The following is a 12,487-nucleotide window of genomic DNA, read 5'->3' as shown; positions in this document are numbered from 1 at the left end:
TTTAGGTAAATGTACTTTCTACATTTAACACTTACATTTAACTTCTAAAGTTAACAAACATTATTTAGAATTCAGGAAACATCTAAACAACTGTAATTAATTTGCAACCATACAAGGTTTTATGAAAAAACAAAATAATATACTAGGGCTTCCCTGGTGGCTCAGTGGTTAAGAATCCCGGGGACACAGGTTCGAGCCCTGGTCAGCGAAGACCCCACCCCACATGCCGCGGAGCAACTAAGCCTGTGAGCCACAGCTACTCAGCCTGCGCTCTGGAGCCTGCAAGCCACAACTACTAAGCCCACACACCATAACTACTGAAACCCGCGCGCCTAGAGCCCCCACACTGCAAGGAAGACCCAGTGCAGCCAAAAAAAAAAAAAACTAGAGGAGGTCTTGTTTGTAACTTGAGACGTCTCCTGAGTAGCCCTGTTGAAGTGGAAAGCAAAACCCCCAAACAGCCCACGATACATTTTTTTCCCCAAAGAACTAAGCAAAAGGCATTCCCAAATCATTTCATTCACATCAACTCCAACTTTAAGTAATGAATACATTCACGGGGCAACCGGAAGATTCTGAGCTAAACTGATTTTTTTCCCCAAGTGAAGAACGCATCAAACCAAGTTGCCATTTTTTGAACCCCAAAGTTACTTGCAACGTGACCAGTTCTCTTGGGTGGGGCGCAGAGACCCTTCAGGGCAAGAAAGGTGAGAACTTGGCAAACTCACTCCGCTAGGGTAGGACGGTACAGATCTCTTCCTGGTCACCAGCCTCCGGTCCCCCTACCCCGTGAAAGAAGCAACCCAGGGACGATCGAGGAGGATAGAAGAGCGAGGGAGGAAGAAGGGGGGGCGGGGGAGGAGAGAGGGGTGAGCTCTAAGTAAAATGAATAAACAAAACCTTGAGAAAACCGAAGGAAAAAAGCGGAGCCTGCTGAGGAGACGCGGCGGCGGCAGATTCGGCTCCAACGGCGGCCGTCACGGCGATGGCGGCGGCGGGCCTAGATGAGACGCCGGGCCACGCTCCCGCCGGAGCCGGTGTCGAGTGGCTTCACCGAGTTGTAGTGCTCCGCGCTGCTGTAGGAGTACTGCTTGCAGACCAGGGTGAGCGGCTTCTTGGTGTACTCCTCTCCGATGACGATGGCGGGCGAGTTGGCCTGGATCACCTCGATGGGGGTCTGCAGGACGTGCGACAGGGCCCTCAGCTCGAGCTGGCTTCCACACGACGCGCTGAACACGATGTCGTCGCAGTAGCTCAAGAAGTCGTCGCGGCTGCAGGCGTCGCCGGTTTCGGGGTTGCTGAAGAAGGGCAGGAAGTCGTCGACATGCTGCCGCATGTACTCGGCGGTGCGCCTCCGCAGGCTCCCCACGGTCACGGAGAACACCAGCTGGTCTTGGATGGCGCGGTACATGCAGTGGTCGTCGGCCGGGATATCCTTCACCTCCAGATGCTTGGCCCGCAGGATGGCGCCGAGCTTCATTTCCTCGTCATGGCGCAAGCTGGCCAGATGCTCCCTCTCAGCCTTGTCCATCCAATCCTGGCTTTCTCTATTGAAGGCCTCCTTTCTTTTGTGCTTTCTCTGTGCCCTCCAGAGGTGAGGAGGCTTGTTCTCGAGATCCAGCTTGGCCAGATCTTCAGTGACAGAATCGAGGCTGCTGTTATCAGGGAAACTCTCCTGGAACTTCTCCAGCTCCTGCTGGTGCTTCTGCTCCATCTCGGCCTCGAGGCGAGCCACATCGAGGAGCAACTGCTTTCTTCTCTGCTTGTCGCTCTTGGGGATCGAGCTCTTCATGCCCTGAATGTGGGCCTGCAGCTCTGTCTTCTCGCGGCTGTGGCGTCGTAACATGCGCTGATGCTCACTCTGTGAATCTCCCATGATGTTTAAGGGCGGGCGAGAATCGAAGTTTGGTGGCTGAAGTACCGCTACACTTCACGTGAACAGTCTGACCACCGAACTGCCTAGAGCTCCTCAGCCTCCCCTGGCGGCTGTACTCTGTTCCCCTCACCCGCCGTTGCCCTCACTCTATTAACGGACCTCTCTGCCATTGGCCGCTGTCTCTCCGCGGCTACGCCTCCTAAACACTCCTGGCACTAGGATTGGCTGTTGGGAGACCCTACCTATGCTCCCATTAGACCACGTGGCAATACGTGCTTCCGGTTTCAGCGGGGTTCCTGTCCCGGTTGTAAAATCCCACCTTTGTGCGTTATGTGCAGCAACTGAGCTTGTGGAGGTTTTCGTGGACTCTGAACTGCGTACTTCACTTCCTAGCCTGAACACAATGCAGACGCTGGTCCTGCTTGAGAATCACATGACAAATACTGTTACACCAGCTGAATGTGCTCTGACACTGGACTTGTCATTGTTCCCAGTGTTCAGGAGGTAATGTGGCTCTCTCCAGTTCTTTAGCTGCCTTGACTGATGAACCCTTAATTTTGTGTGTGTGTGTGTGGTACGCGGGCCCCTCACTGTCGTGGCCTCCCCCGTTGCGGAGCACAGGCTCCGGACGCGCAGGCTCAGTGGCAATGGCCCACGGGCCCAGCCGCTCCGCGGCACGTGGGATCTTCCCGGACCGGGGCACGAACCCGTGTCCCCTGCATCGGCAGGCGGACTCTCAACCACTGTGCCACCAGGGAAGCCCTGAACCCTTAATTTTGTGTATCAGAACAAAGATATTTCCTTATGTTCCTGGGAACACAGAATCCTTTCAGTTTAGGCCTCAAATCCACCCTGTCCCATCTCAGTGTGAGAAAGCAACAACCTGAAAGTTCACTACAGCTGAGCAGACTTTGTCTCGTGCCAACAGAATGCACCTACCCTAAACTCCCCTTCTCCTGGGTTCCCAGCTTCCAAAATGGGCTCCCATGAAGCACGGCAGTTGACCTTCATCAAGCCACTTCCTTCTGATTATTTTGAATCTCTAAAAGTTCTAAAAAATAAAATAAAATAAAGTAAAATAAAATCCCTAAGCTCTTTCAAACATGCTCTCATCCTGCCCCACTCTGCTCATCTGTATCTTGAACTCCCAAACGGGAAGGCTCTTGAGACAACCTCCTCCTTGTTACAAAGGAGGAAAGTGGACATTTGTCCAAGTTTTTACATATATCAAAACTTCAGTCGTTTTTATTGCTAAGTAGTATTCCATGATATGGATGTACTGTAGTTCATTTAACCATTCACCTGTTGAAGGACCTCTGGGTTATTTCCAGTTTGGGGTTGTTACAATCCCTGCTATAAACACCCATATACAGGTTTTTTGTGTGAGCACAGGGCTTCATTTCTCTGGGAAAAAATGCCCAGGAGTGCAATTTCTGGGTCATATTATAAGTGTATGTTTAGTTTTTTAAGAAGCTATTTTCCAGAGTGATTGTACCATTGTGCATTCTCACCAGCAGTGTATGCGGAATCCAGTTTCTCTGCATCCTCACCAGCATTTGGTGTTGTCATAATTTTTTATTTTTAGTCATTCTGATAGATGTGTAGTGACATCTCACTGTGGTTTTAATTTGTGTTTCCCTGGTGGCTAATCATGTTCATCTTTTCATGTGCCCATTTGCCATCTGTGCTGTATCCTCTTGGGTAAAATCTTTACGTCATTTGCCCATTTTATAACTGGACTGTTTTTTACCACTGAGTTTTGAGACTTCTTTCTATATTCTAGATACTTGTTCTTTGTTGGATATGTGCTTTGCAAGTATTTTCTCCCACATTGTAACTTGTCTTTTCATCTCTTGGTGTCTCTCAGAGCAAAAGTTTTAAATTTCGATGAAGTCCAATTTATCCATTTTTTCCTCTCTAAGTCATGGTTTTGGTGTCAAGAACTCTTTGTCTAACTCTAGATACCAAAGAATTTGTCCTTTTTTTTTTTTTTACTAAAAGTTTTATAGTTTTGCGTTTTAAGTTGAAACCTGTGATCTGTTTTGTGTTTATTTTCATGTAAAGTTTGAGGCTTAAGCCAAGGTTCATTCTTTTGCCTGTGGTGGTCCAATTCCTCCAGCATCATTTGCTGGAAATGCTATGCTTCCTCCATTGAATTGGTTTCGCATCTTTGTCAAAAATCAGTTAGGCATGTTTGTGTATGTCTATTTCTGGATTCTCTATTCTTTCCCATTGATCAATGTGTCTATCCCTCCTCCAACACCATAGTCTTGATCACTATGGAATAAATCTTGAATATAGGTAGACCCTTTCCTTCAATTTTATTCTTTTTTCAAAATTGTTTTAGCTATTCTAATTCTTTGTCTTTCCACATAAATTTTAGAATAATCTTGTCTATATCTACAAACAAATCTTTCTGGGATTTTCATAGGAATTGTGTTAGAGCCATATATTAATTTGAGGAGAATTGACATCTTTACTACGTTGAGTTTTCCAATCCATGAACACCTGGGTATGTATCTCCATTTATTTAAATTTTCATTGATTTTTTTCATGAATGTTTTATAATTTTCAGCATATATGTCCTGCACATATTTTGTTAGATTTACATTTAAGCATTTCATTCTCTGAGTGATTGTAAATGGTATTGTGTTTTTAATTTTGGTGTTCACATGTGCATTGCTAGCATACAGAAATACAGTTGACTTTTGTATGTTCATCTTGTATTCTATGACCTTGTTCAACTGACTTACTATTTCTAGGTGTTTTATATTTTATTTCTTTTTGGTAGATTCGTTGGAATTTTCTATGTAGAGAATCATGTTGCCTGTGAATAGGGACAGTTTTATTTCATATTTCCAGTCTGTATCCTTTCATTTCCCTTTTTTGCCTTATTGCACTGATTATAACTTCTAGCACTATATTGAATAAGAGTGGTGAGGGCGGGCAGGCTCGCTTTGTTCTGGGTCTTGGGGGAAAGCATTTCATCTTTCAACATTAAGTATGAATTAGCTGCAGGGTTTTTTTGGGTTTTCTTGGTAGATGATCTTTATCAAGTTGAGGAAATTCCCCTCTCTATTTTTCTGAGACTTTTTTTTTTGTAATATGAATGGGTATTGAATTTTGTCAAATATTTTTTTCTGTATCAATTGAATTGTTTGTGTGATTTTTCTTCTTTAGCTTATTAATATGGTGGATTACGTTGATGTACTGTCAAGTATTGAACCAGTCTTGCATCCCTGAAGTTAACCCCATTTGGTCATGGTTTACAATTCTTTATATACGTCGCTCAATTCTATTTGCTAAGGTTTTATTAGGGATTTAAAAATCTACCTTCATGAGAGATATTTGCCTGTAGGTTTCTCTTTCAGTACTGTTTTGTTTGGTTTTGATATTAGAGTAATACTAGCTTCATAAAATGAATTTGGAAGTCTTCCTTCCTCTTCTGTTTTTCTAGAAGAGATTATGTAACAGAGTTAATTCTTTCAGTGTTTGGTGGGATTCTTCAGTGAAAACATCTGGGCCAAAAGATTGCTGTTGGGGGAGCATTAAAATTACAAAATTGTTTTCCTTAATAGTTGTGGGGCTAATCGATTTCTCCATCGAACCTGAATGAGATCCTTGCTGGGTAGAATAATCTTGGTTGTTGGTTCTTCCCTTTCATCACTTTATATATGTCACGCCACTCCCTTCTTGCTTATAGAGTTTCTGCTGAGAAATCAGCTGTTAACCTTATGGGAGTTCCCTTGTACGTTATTTGTCGTTTTCTATACCCCCTTGGAGCCAAGCCTCCTTCCCCAGGTAGTCCCATTTCCCCACATTATGCACCCTGCCCCAGCAGATAAGCCCCTCCCCCATCAGAAACCCTTAACCTGCCTGTGCTTCGAAGCCAGCCAGGCCCTCTTCTCAGCCGGGCTCTCTTTGTCCGTTTATACGTGCCTCCCCAGCTACCTATGCCCCCTTCCCCGGCCAAGGCTAGCTCCCCAGCCTGGTTCCCTTCCCCTCCTAGGCAGGCTTCCCCTATACCCACCTAGACCCTCACCCCAGCGGAGTCACATTCCCAGCCAGTATCCTCTTTTGCAGCAACCCTACCCAGGCCCCTGCCCCAGCTTGTTACCCACCCACCCCCACCAGCCCGTGCCCAGGCTCCCTGACCCAACTTGGTTTTCCTTCCCCAGCCTATGTCCCCTTGCCCGGCCAGGCCCCTTTCCCCAGCCAGAGCCTCTTCCTCAGCCTATGCCTCCTTCTTTGGATTGGCCCCCTTTCTAAACCAGCCATCTTACCAGCCTGTGTCCAACTCTCCAGCCTCTAGCCACTTGTCCGGAAGTCTTCCCACCCTGGGCCACAGCCCAGCCTCTTTACCATCCTATGCTGCCAGCCTCCCCTCCCCAGGCAGGCCTCAACCCCAGCCTGTCTTATTCCCCATGCAGGACCCTTCTGCTCGCAGGTCCCTCACCCAGCCAGGGCCTGTTCCCCGACCTGAGACCCTGTTGACAGCCTCCTTAGCCAGGCTACCCTTCCCCGGGCAAAGCCCCTTTGCAACCCTTTATTCCCTTGCCCTCACGGGACCCCTTCTCCAGAAAGGGCCTCCTTCTGACAGCCAGGTGCTTGTGCCCAGCCTTTTCCCTTTTCAGCTGGACCACTTTTCCAAGGAGTTCCCCCTTCACTGGCCTTTCATAGCCAGTGCCTCCTTCCCTGGCCACGCAGCCTCCTCTCTCAGCTCTCCATCACCAGTAAAGTCTCCTCCCCAACCATGTGATGTTTCCCTGCCAGCACCCCTTCACACACACTTGCCCCCAGCTGGGAACTCTTTCCCAGCCAGACTCCTCACCACAGCCAGGTTCTCTTCACCCAGGGACCTAACAGCCTCTCCCCCAGTCTAAGCTCATTTTCCCAGGCGGGCCTCCTTCCCAGTAAGGTACCTTTCCTCAACCGGTATACCTCTTCCTCAACCAAAGCCCTTCCCTAGCTTATTCCCCCTCCTCAGCCAGACCTTCTCCCCATCCCTAGCCTGTGGCCCCAGCTAGGTCCCTTTCCTCAACCACGTGCCCTCCCTCAGCCAGGACACACGCCTTCGTTCCCAGGCAGGATCCCTGCCCTAGCAGGCCCTCTCCACCTGCTAATGCCCCTCTTCCAGCCAGGTCCATCAACCCACCTATTATCCCATGCCCAGCCTATGTCGGTCTCAGCATTCGTACGTCTCCCGCCACCAGGTTCCTTTCCTAGCCTGTGCCTCCCTCCCAGGCCCCATTCCCCTGCCAGAGCCCCTCCCCGGGCAGGCCGCCTTTCCCTGCCAGGATATTTTCACCCCCCAATCTCCCCCAGCCCAGCCAGTCTCCCATCCTCAGCTTGTGCCACCCTATCAAGTCTGTGCTCCTTTTCCAAGACAGGCCCCTTCCCACATCTGGGCCCCTTCCCCAGCCTCACCCTCTTCCCCAGCTTAAGCCTACTTTCCCAGCCAGATCTCTTTCCCTGCTCAGGTGCCATTCCCCAGGCTTTTCCCCCTTGAACAGTCAAGGATTCCTTTCTCATCCTTTGCCTCCTAACTCAACTAAGCCTCTTTCCCTTGACCAGCCAAGTCCTCCTTCCATAGGCAGCCCTCACTCCATTATCCCCTTCCTAGCCTGGCCTCCTTCTTCACCCTGTGCCCCAGTCCACAAGGTGTCCTTACCTAGCCGTCTCCCCTTCTTCTGCCTGTTCCCCTTTCCCCTGCCACGTCCCATTCATCCCCCTAGATTGACCCCTTCCCCAGTTTTCACCCTTTTTCCCAGCCAGGCCCCCTTCTACAGATTATGCCTCCCTTCCTGGCCTATTCTTCCTTCCCCAGCCAGCATTCTCATCCCTATAAAAGGCTCTCTTCTCACAATGCATCCAAATACCTAGTTTTCTCAGGGACTTCCTCTTCTCAGCCAGCTGGCTATCTGAAAATGTATGTGATGCACACATTTACACAGTGAGCTATCTGGCAGGATTTCTATATTTGTATTTTGAAAACAGATTCCCCCCCCACCCCCTGCCTTCAAGAAAAACAAAAAAAACAGTGGCACTTCTTTCCCTCCTGCAACTAGCCCTGGACTGGCAAGTTTTTGAAAGTGAGAATTCTTTTTCATGCATAGCAATGAGAACATCCTTAACTGAAGCCATTTCATGATGTTTGCACTGAGTGAAACATCAAGTCAGGATAGCTTCAACTATCTTGTTACTCCCTAAATCCTTCCCTGGGAGATATTCCACTCCAGGCCACCATCAAGACTGCAGGCCCATTCCTCCTTCCAAAAGCCTCATCTGTCACTGTGTCCTCCCCCTTCACTCCTGCTCCCTAACCCTCCAGGATTCCTTTGCTGAAGTCGATCCTGGGATACAAACTCTATATGAACTAAGTCAGCTATACAAAAATGGAAAACCAGGTATTTTTTTAAACTGCTTTTATTCTTTAAACAAACTACTGTTCCCCTTTTCCCCTTTGTATATTTCATTTTAGAACATTTGGTGTGTACAAAGAATTTTTAAATGAATTTAAGTTATCTCACTGAAATATAGGATCTAAAGGTTAAATTTTTTAATTGTTTACTGCAAATCATTTCACTTTTACATTTTTTGGCAAATTCAAGATATCAACAAGTCTCAAATATCAACAAAAGTTTATCGCTCACTTTTTTTTTTGCTTCATACCAGTTGCAGATATAAGAAAATGAATCAACTACTTTAATACTTTTAAAAATCTCTCTTTAAATACTTTTTATCTCTAAGAATTAAGGAAAACGACTAAGTTCAGATCGTTCACATTCATACCAGTTGTAGATAGAACAAAGTGGACCAACTGCTTGAACAACGTTATACCCTTTTATGTCTGAGAATAAAGGAAACTTAGTAGTTGATGTCACCCCTCACAGCAAGTTAAACTACCTATCAGTTTGCCTCTTCTTAGTTCACATCAATTGCAGATATAATGAAATGAATCAACTACTTGAATAAAGTCATGTCCTTTCTTATATTTAATAAAGGAAATTAAATTGAGATCGTTCACATCTTAGAGCAAGCCTTATCTAGCCTATCAGTTTAGGTAAATGTACTTTCTACATTTAACACTTACATTTAACTTCTAAAGTTAACAAACATTATTTAGAATTCAGGAAACATCTAAACAACTGTAATTAATTTGCAACCATACAAGGTTTTATGAAAAAACAAAATAAAATACTAGGGCTTCCCTGGTGGCTCAGTGGTTAAGAATCCCGGGGACACAGGTTCGAGCCCTGGTCAGCGAAGACCCCACCCCACATGCCGCGGAGCAACTAAGCCTGTGAGCCACAGCTACTCAGCCTGCGCTCTGGAGCCTGCAAGCCACAACTACTAAGCCCACACACCATAACTACTGAAACCCGCGCGCCTAGAGCCCCCACACTGCAAGGAAGACCCAGTGCAGCCAAAAAAATAAAAAACTAGAGGAGGTCTTGTTTGTAACTTGAGACGTCTCCTGAGTAGCCCTGTTGAAGTGGAAAGCAAAACCCCCAAACAGCCCACGATACATTTTTTTCCCCAAAGAACTAAGCAAAAGGCATTCCCAAATCATTTCATTCACATCAACTCCAACTTTAAGTAATGAATACATTCACGGGGCAACCGGAAGATTCTGAGCTAAACTGATTTTTTTCCCCAAGTGAAGAACGCATCAAACCAAGTTGCCATTTTTTGAACCCCAAAGTTACTTGCAACGTGACCAGTTCTCTTGGGTGGGGCGCAGAGACCCTTCAGGGCAAGAAAGGTGAGAACTTGGCAAACTCACTCCGCTAGGGTAGGACGGTACAGATCTCTTCCTGGTCACCGGCCTCCGGTCCCCCTACCCCGTGAAAGAAGCAACCCAGGGACGATCGAGGAGGATAGAAGAGCGAGGGAGGAAGAAGGGGGGGCGGGGGAGGAGAGAGGGGTGAGCTCTAAGTAAAATGAATAAACAAAACCTTGAGAAAACCGAAGGAAAAAAGCGGAGCCTGCTGAGGAGACGCGGCGGCGGCAGATTCGGCTCCAACGGCGGCCGTCACGGCGATGGCGGCGGCGGGCCTAGATGAGACGCCGGGCCACGCTCCCGCCGGAGCCGGTGTCGAGTGGCTTCACCGAGTTGTAGTGCTCCGCGCTGCTGTAGGAGTACTGCTTGCAGACCAGGGTGAGCGGCTTCTTGGTGTACTCCTCTCCGATGACGATGGCGGGCGAGTTGGCCTGGATCACCTCGATGGGGGTCTGCAGGACGTGCGACAGGGCCCTCAGCTCGAGCTGGCTTCCACACGACGCGCTGAACACGATGTCGTCGCAGTAGCTCAAGAAGTCGTCGCGGCTGCAGGCGTCGCCGGTTTCGGGGTTGCTGAAGAAGGGCAGGAAGTCGTCGACATGCTGCCGCATGTACTCGGCGGTGCGCCTCCGCAGGCTCCCCACGGTCACGGAGAACACCAGCTGGTCTTGGATGGCGCGGTACATGCAGTGGTCGTCGGCCGGGATATCCTTCACCTCCAGATGCTTGGCCCGCAGGATGGCGCCGAGCTTCATTTCCTCGTCATGGCGCAAGCTGGCCAGATGCTCCCTCTCAGCCTTGTCCATCCAATCCTGGCTTTCTCTATTGAAGGCCTCCTTTCTTTTGTGCTTTCTCTGTGCCCTCCAGAGGTGAGGAGGCTTGTTCTCGAGATCCAGCTTGGCCAGATCTTCAGTGACAGAATCGAGGCTGCTGTTATCAGGGAAACTCTCCTGGAACTTCTCCAGCTCCTGCTGGTGCTTCTGCTCCATCTCGGCCTCGAGGCGAGCCACATCGAGGAGCAACTGCTTTCTTCTCTGCTTGTCGCTCTTGGGGATCGAGCTCTTCATGCCCTGAATGTGGGCCTGCAGCTCTGTCTTCTCGCGGCTGTGGCGTCGTAACATGCGCTGATGCTCACTCTGTGAATCTCCCATGATGTTTAAGGGCGGGCGAGAATCGAAGTTTGGTGGCTGAAGTACCGCTACACTTCACGTGAACAGTCTGACCACCGAACTGCCTAGAGCTCCTCAGCCTCCCCTGGCGGCTGTACTCTGTTCCCCTCACCCGCCGTTGCCCTCACTCTATTAACGGACCTCTCTGCCATTGGCCGCTGTCTCTCCGCGGCTACGCCTCCTAAACACTCCTGGCACTAGGATTGGCTGTTGGGAGACCCTACCTATGCTCCCATTAGACCACGTGGCAATACGTGCTTCCGGTTTCAGCGGGGTTCCTGTCCCGGTTGTAAAATCCCACCTTTGTGCGTTATGTGCAGCAACTGAGCTTGTGGAGGTTTTCGTGGACTCTGAACTGCGTACTTCACTTCCTAGCCTGAACACAATGCAGACGCTGGTCCTGCTTGAGAATCACATGACAAATACTGTTACACCAGCTGAATGTGCTCTGACACTGGACTTGTCATTGTTCCCAGTGTTCAGGAGGTAATGTGGCTCTCTCCAGTTCTTTAGCTGCCTTGACTGATGAACCCTTAATTTTGTGTGTGTGTGTGTGGTACGCGGGCCCCTCACTGTCGTGGCCTCCCCCGTTGCGGAGCACAGGCTCCGGACGCGCAGGCTCAGTGGCAATGGCCCACGGGCCCAGCCGCTCCGCGGCACGTGGGATCTTCCCGGACCGGGGCACGAACCCGTGTCCCCTGCATCGGCAGGCGGACTCTCAACCACTGTGCCACCAGGGAAGCCCTGAACCCTTAATTTTGTGTATCAGAACAAAGATATTTCCTTATGTTCCTGGGAACACAGAATCCTTTCAGTTTAGGCCTCAAATCCACCCTGTCCCATCTCAGTGTGAGAAAGCAACAACCTGAAAGTTCACTACAGCTGAGCAGACTTTGTCTCGTGCCAACAGAATGCACCTACCCTAAACTCCCCTTCTCCTGGGTTCCCAGCTTCCAAAATGGGCTCCCATGAAGCACAGCAGTTGACCTTCATCAAGCCACTTCCTTCTGATTATTTTGAATCTCTAAAAGTTCTAAAAAATAAAATAAAATAAAGTAAAATAAAATCCCTAAGCTCTTTCAAACATGCTCTCATCCTGCCCCACTCTGCTCATCTGTATCTTGAACTCCCAAACGGGAAGGCTCTTGAGACAACCTCCTCCTTGTTACAAAGGAGGAAAGTGGACATTTGTCCAAGTTTTTACATATATCAAAACTTCAGTCGTTTTTATTGCTAAGTAGTATTCCATGATATGGATGTACTGTAGTTCATTTAACCATTCACCTGTTGAAGGACCTCTGGGTTATTTCCAGTTTGGGGTTGTTACAATCCCTGCTATAAACACCCATATACAGGTTTTTTGTGTGAGCACAGGGCTTCATTTCTCTGGGAAAAAATGCCCAGGAGTGCAATTTCTGGGTCATATTATAAGTGTATGTTTAGTTTTTTAAGAAGCTATTTTCCAGAGTGATTGTACCATTGTGCATTCTCACCAGCAGTGTATGCGGAATCCAGTTTCTCTGCATCCTCACCAGCATTTGGTGTTGTCATAATTTTTTTATTTTTAGTCATTCTGATAGATGTGTAGTGACATCTCACTGTGGTTTTAATTTGTGTTTCCCTGGTGGCTAATCATGTTCATCTTTTCATGTGCCCATT

At 48.2% G+C, this 12,487-nt stretch overlaps 2 protein-coding genes across 2 annotated transcripts; both read right to left on the bottom strand.

The window, feature by feature from the left end:
• Positions 1-1,000: 1,000 nt before the first annotated feature.
• Positions 1,001-1,876, bottom strand: LOC309839767 (OTU domain-containing protein 6A-like; the record flags this gene model as incomplete). The annotated part of the gene is made up of 1 exon (XM_082681684.1): positions 1,001-1,876. One exon carries the CDS (start codon positions 1,874-1,876, stop codon positions 1,001-1,003), a length of 876 nt encoding a protein of 291 aa, XP_082537810.1.
• Positions 1,877-9,934: 8,058 nt separating this feature from the next.
• LOC309839879 (OTU domain-containing protein 6A-like) lies at positions 9,935-10,810 on the bottom strand (the record flags this gene model as incomplete). The annotated part of the gene is made up of 1 exon (XM_082681855.1): positions 9,935-10,810. The coding sequence occupies one exon, from the start codon at positions 10,808-10,810 to the stop codon at positions 9,935-9,937; it is 876 nt and encodes a 291-aa protein (XP_082537981.1).
• Between the last annotated feature and the right edge of the window lie 1,677 nt (positions 10,811-12,487).

This window comes from Grampus griseus (genome assembly GCF_964374135.1).
Source record: "Grampus griseus genome assembly, chromosome: X".
NCBI classification, from domain to species: Eukaryota; Metazoa; Chordata; class Mammalia; order Artiodactyla; family Delphinidae; genus Grampus; species Grampus griseus.
The sequence above is the reverse complement of the archived record's forward strand: the minus strand, read 5'-3'. Positions and strand labels throughout refer to the sequence as shown.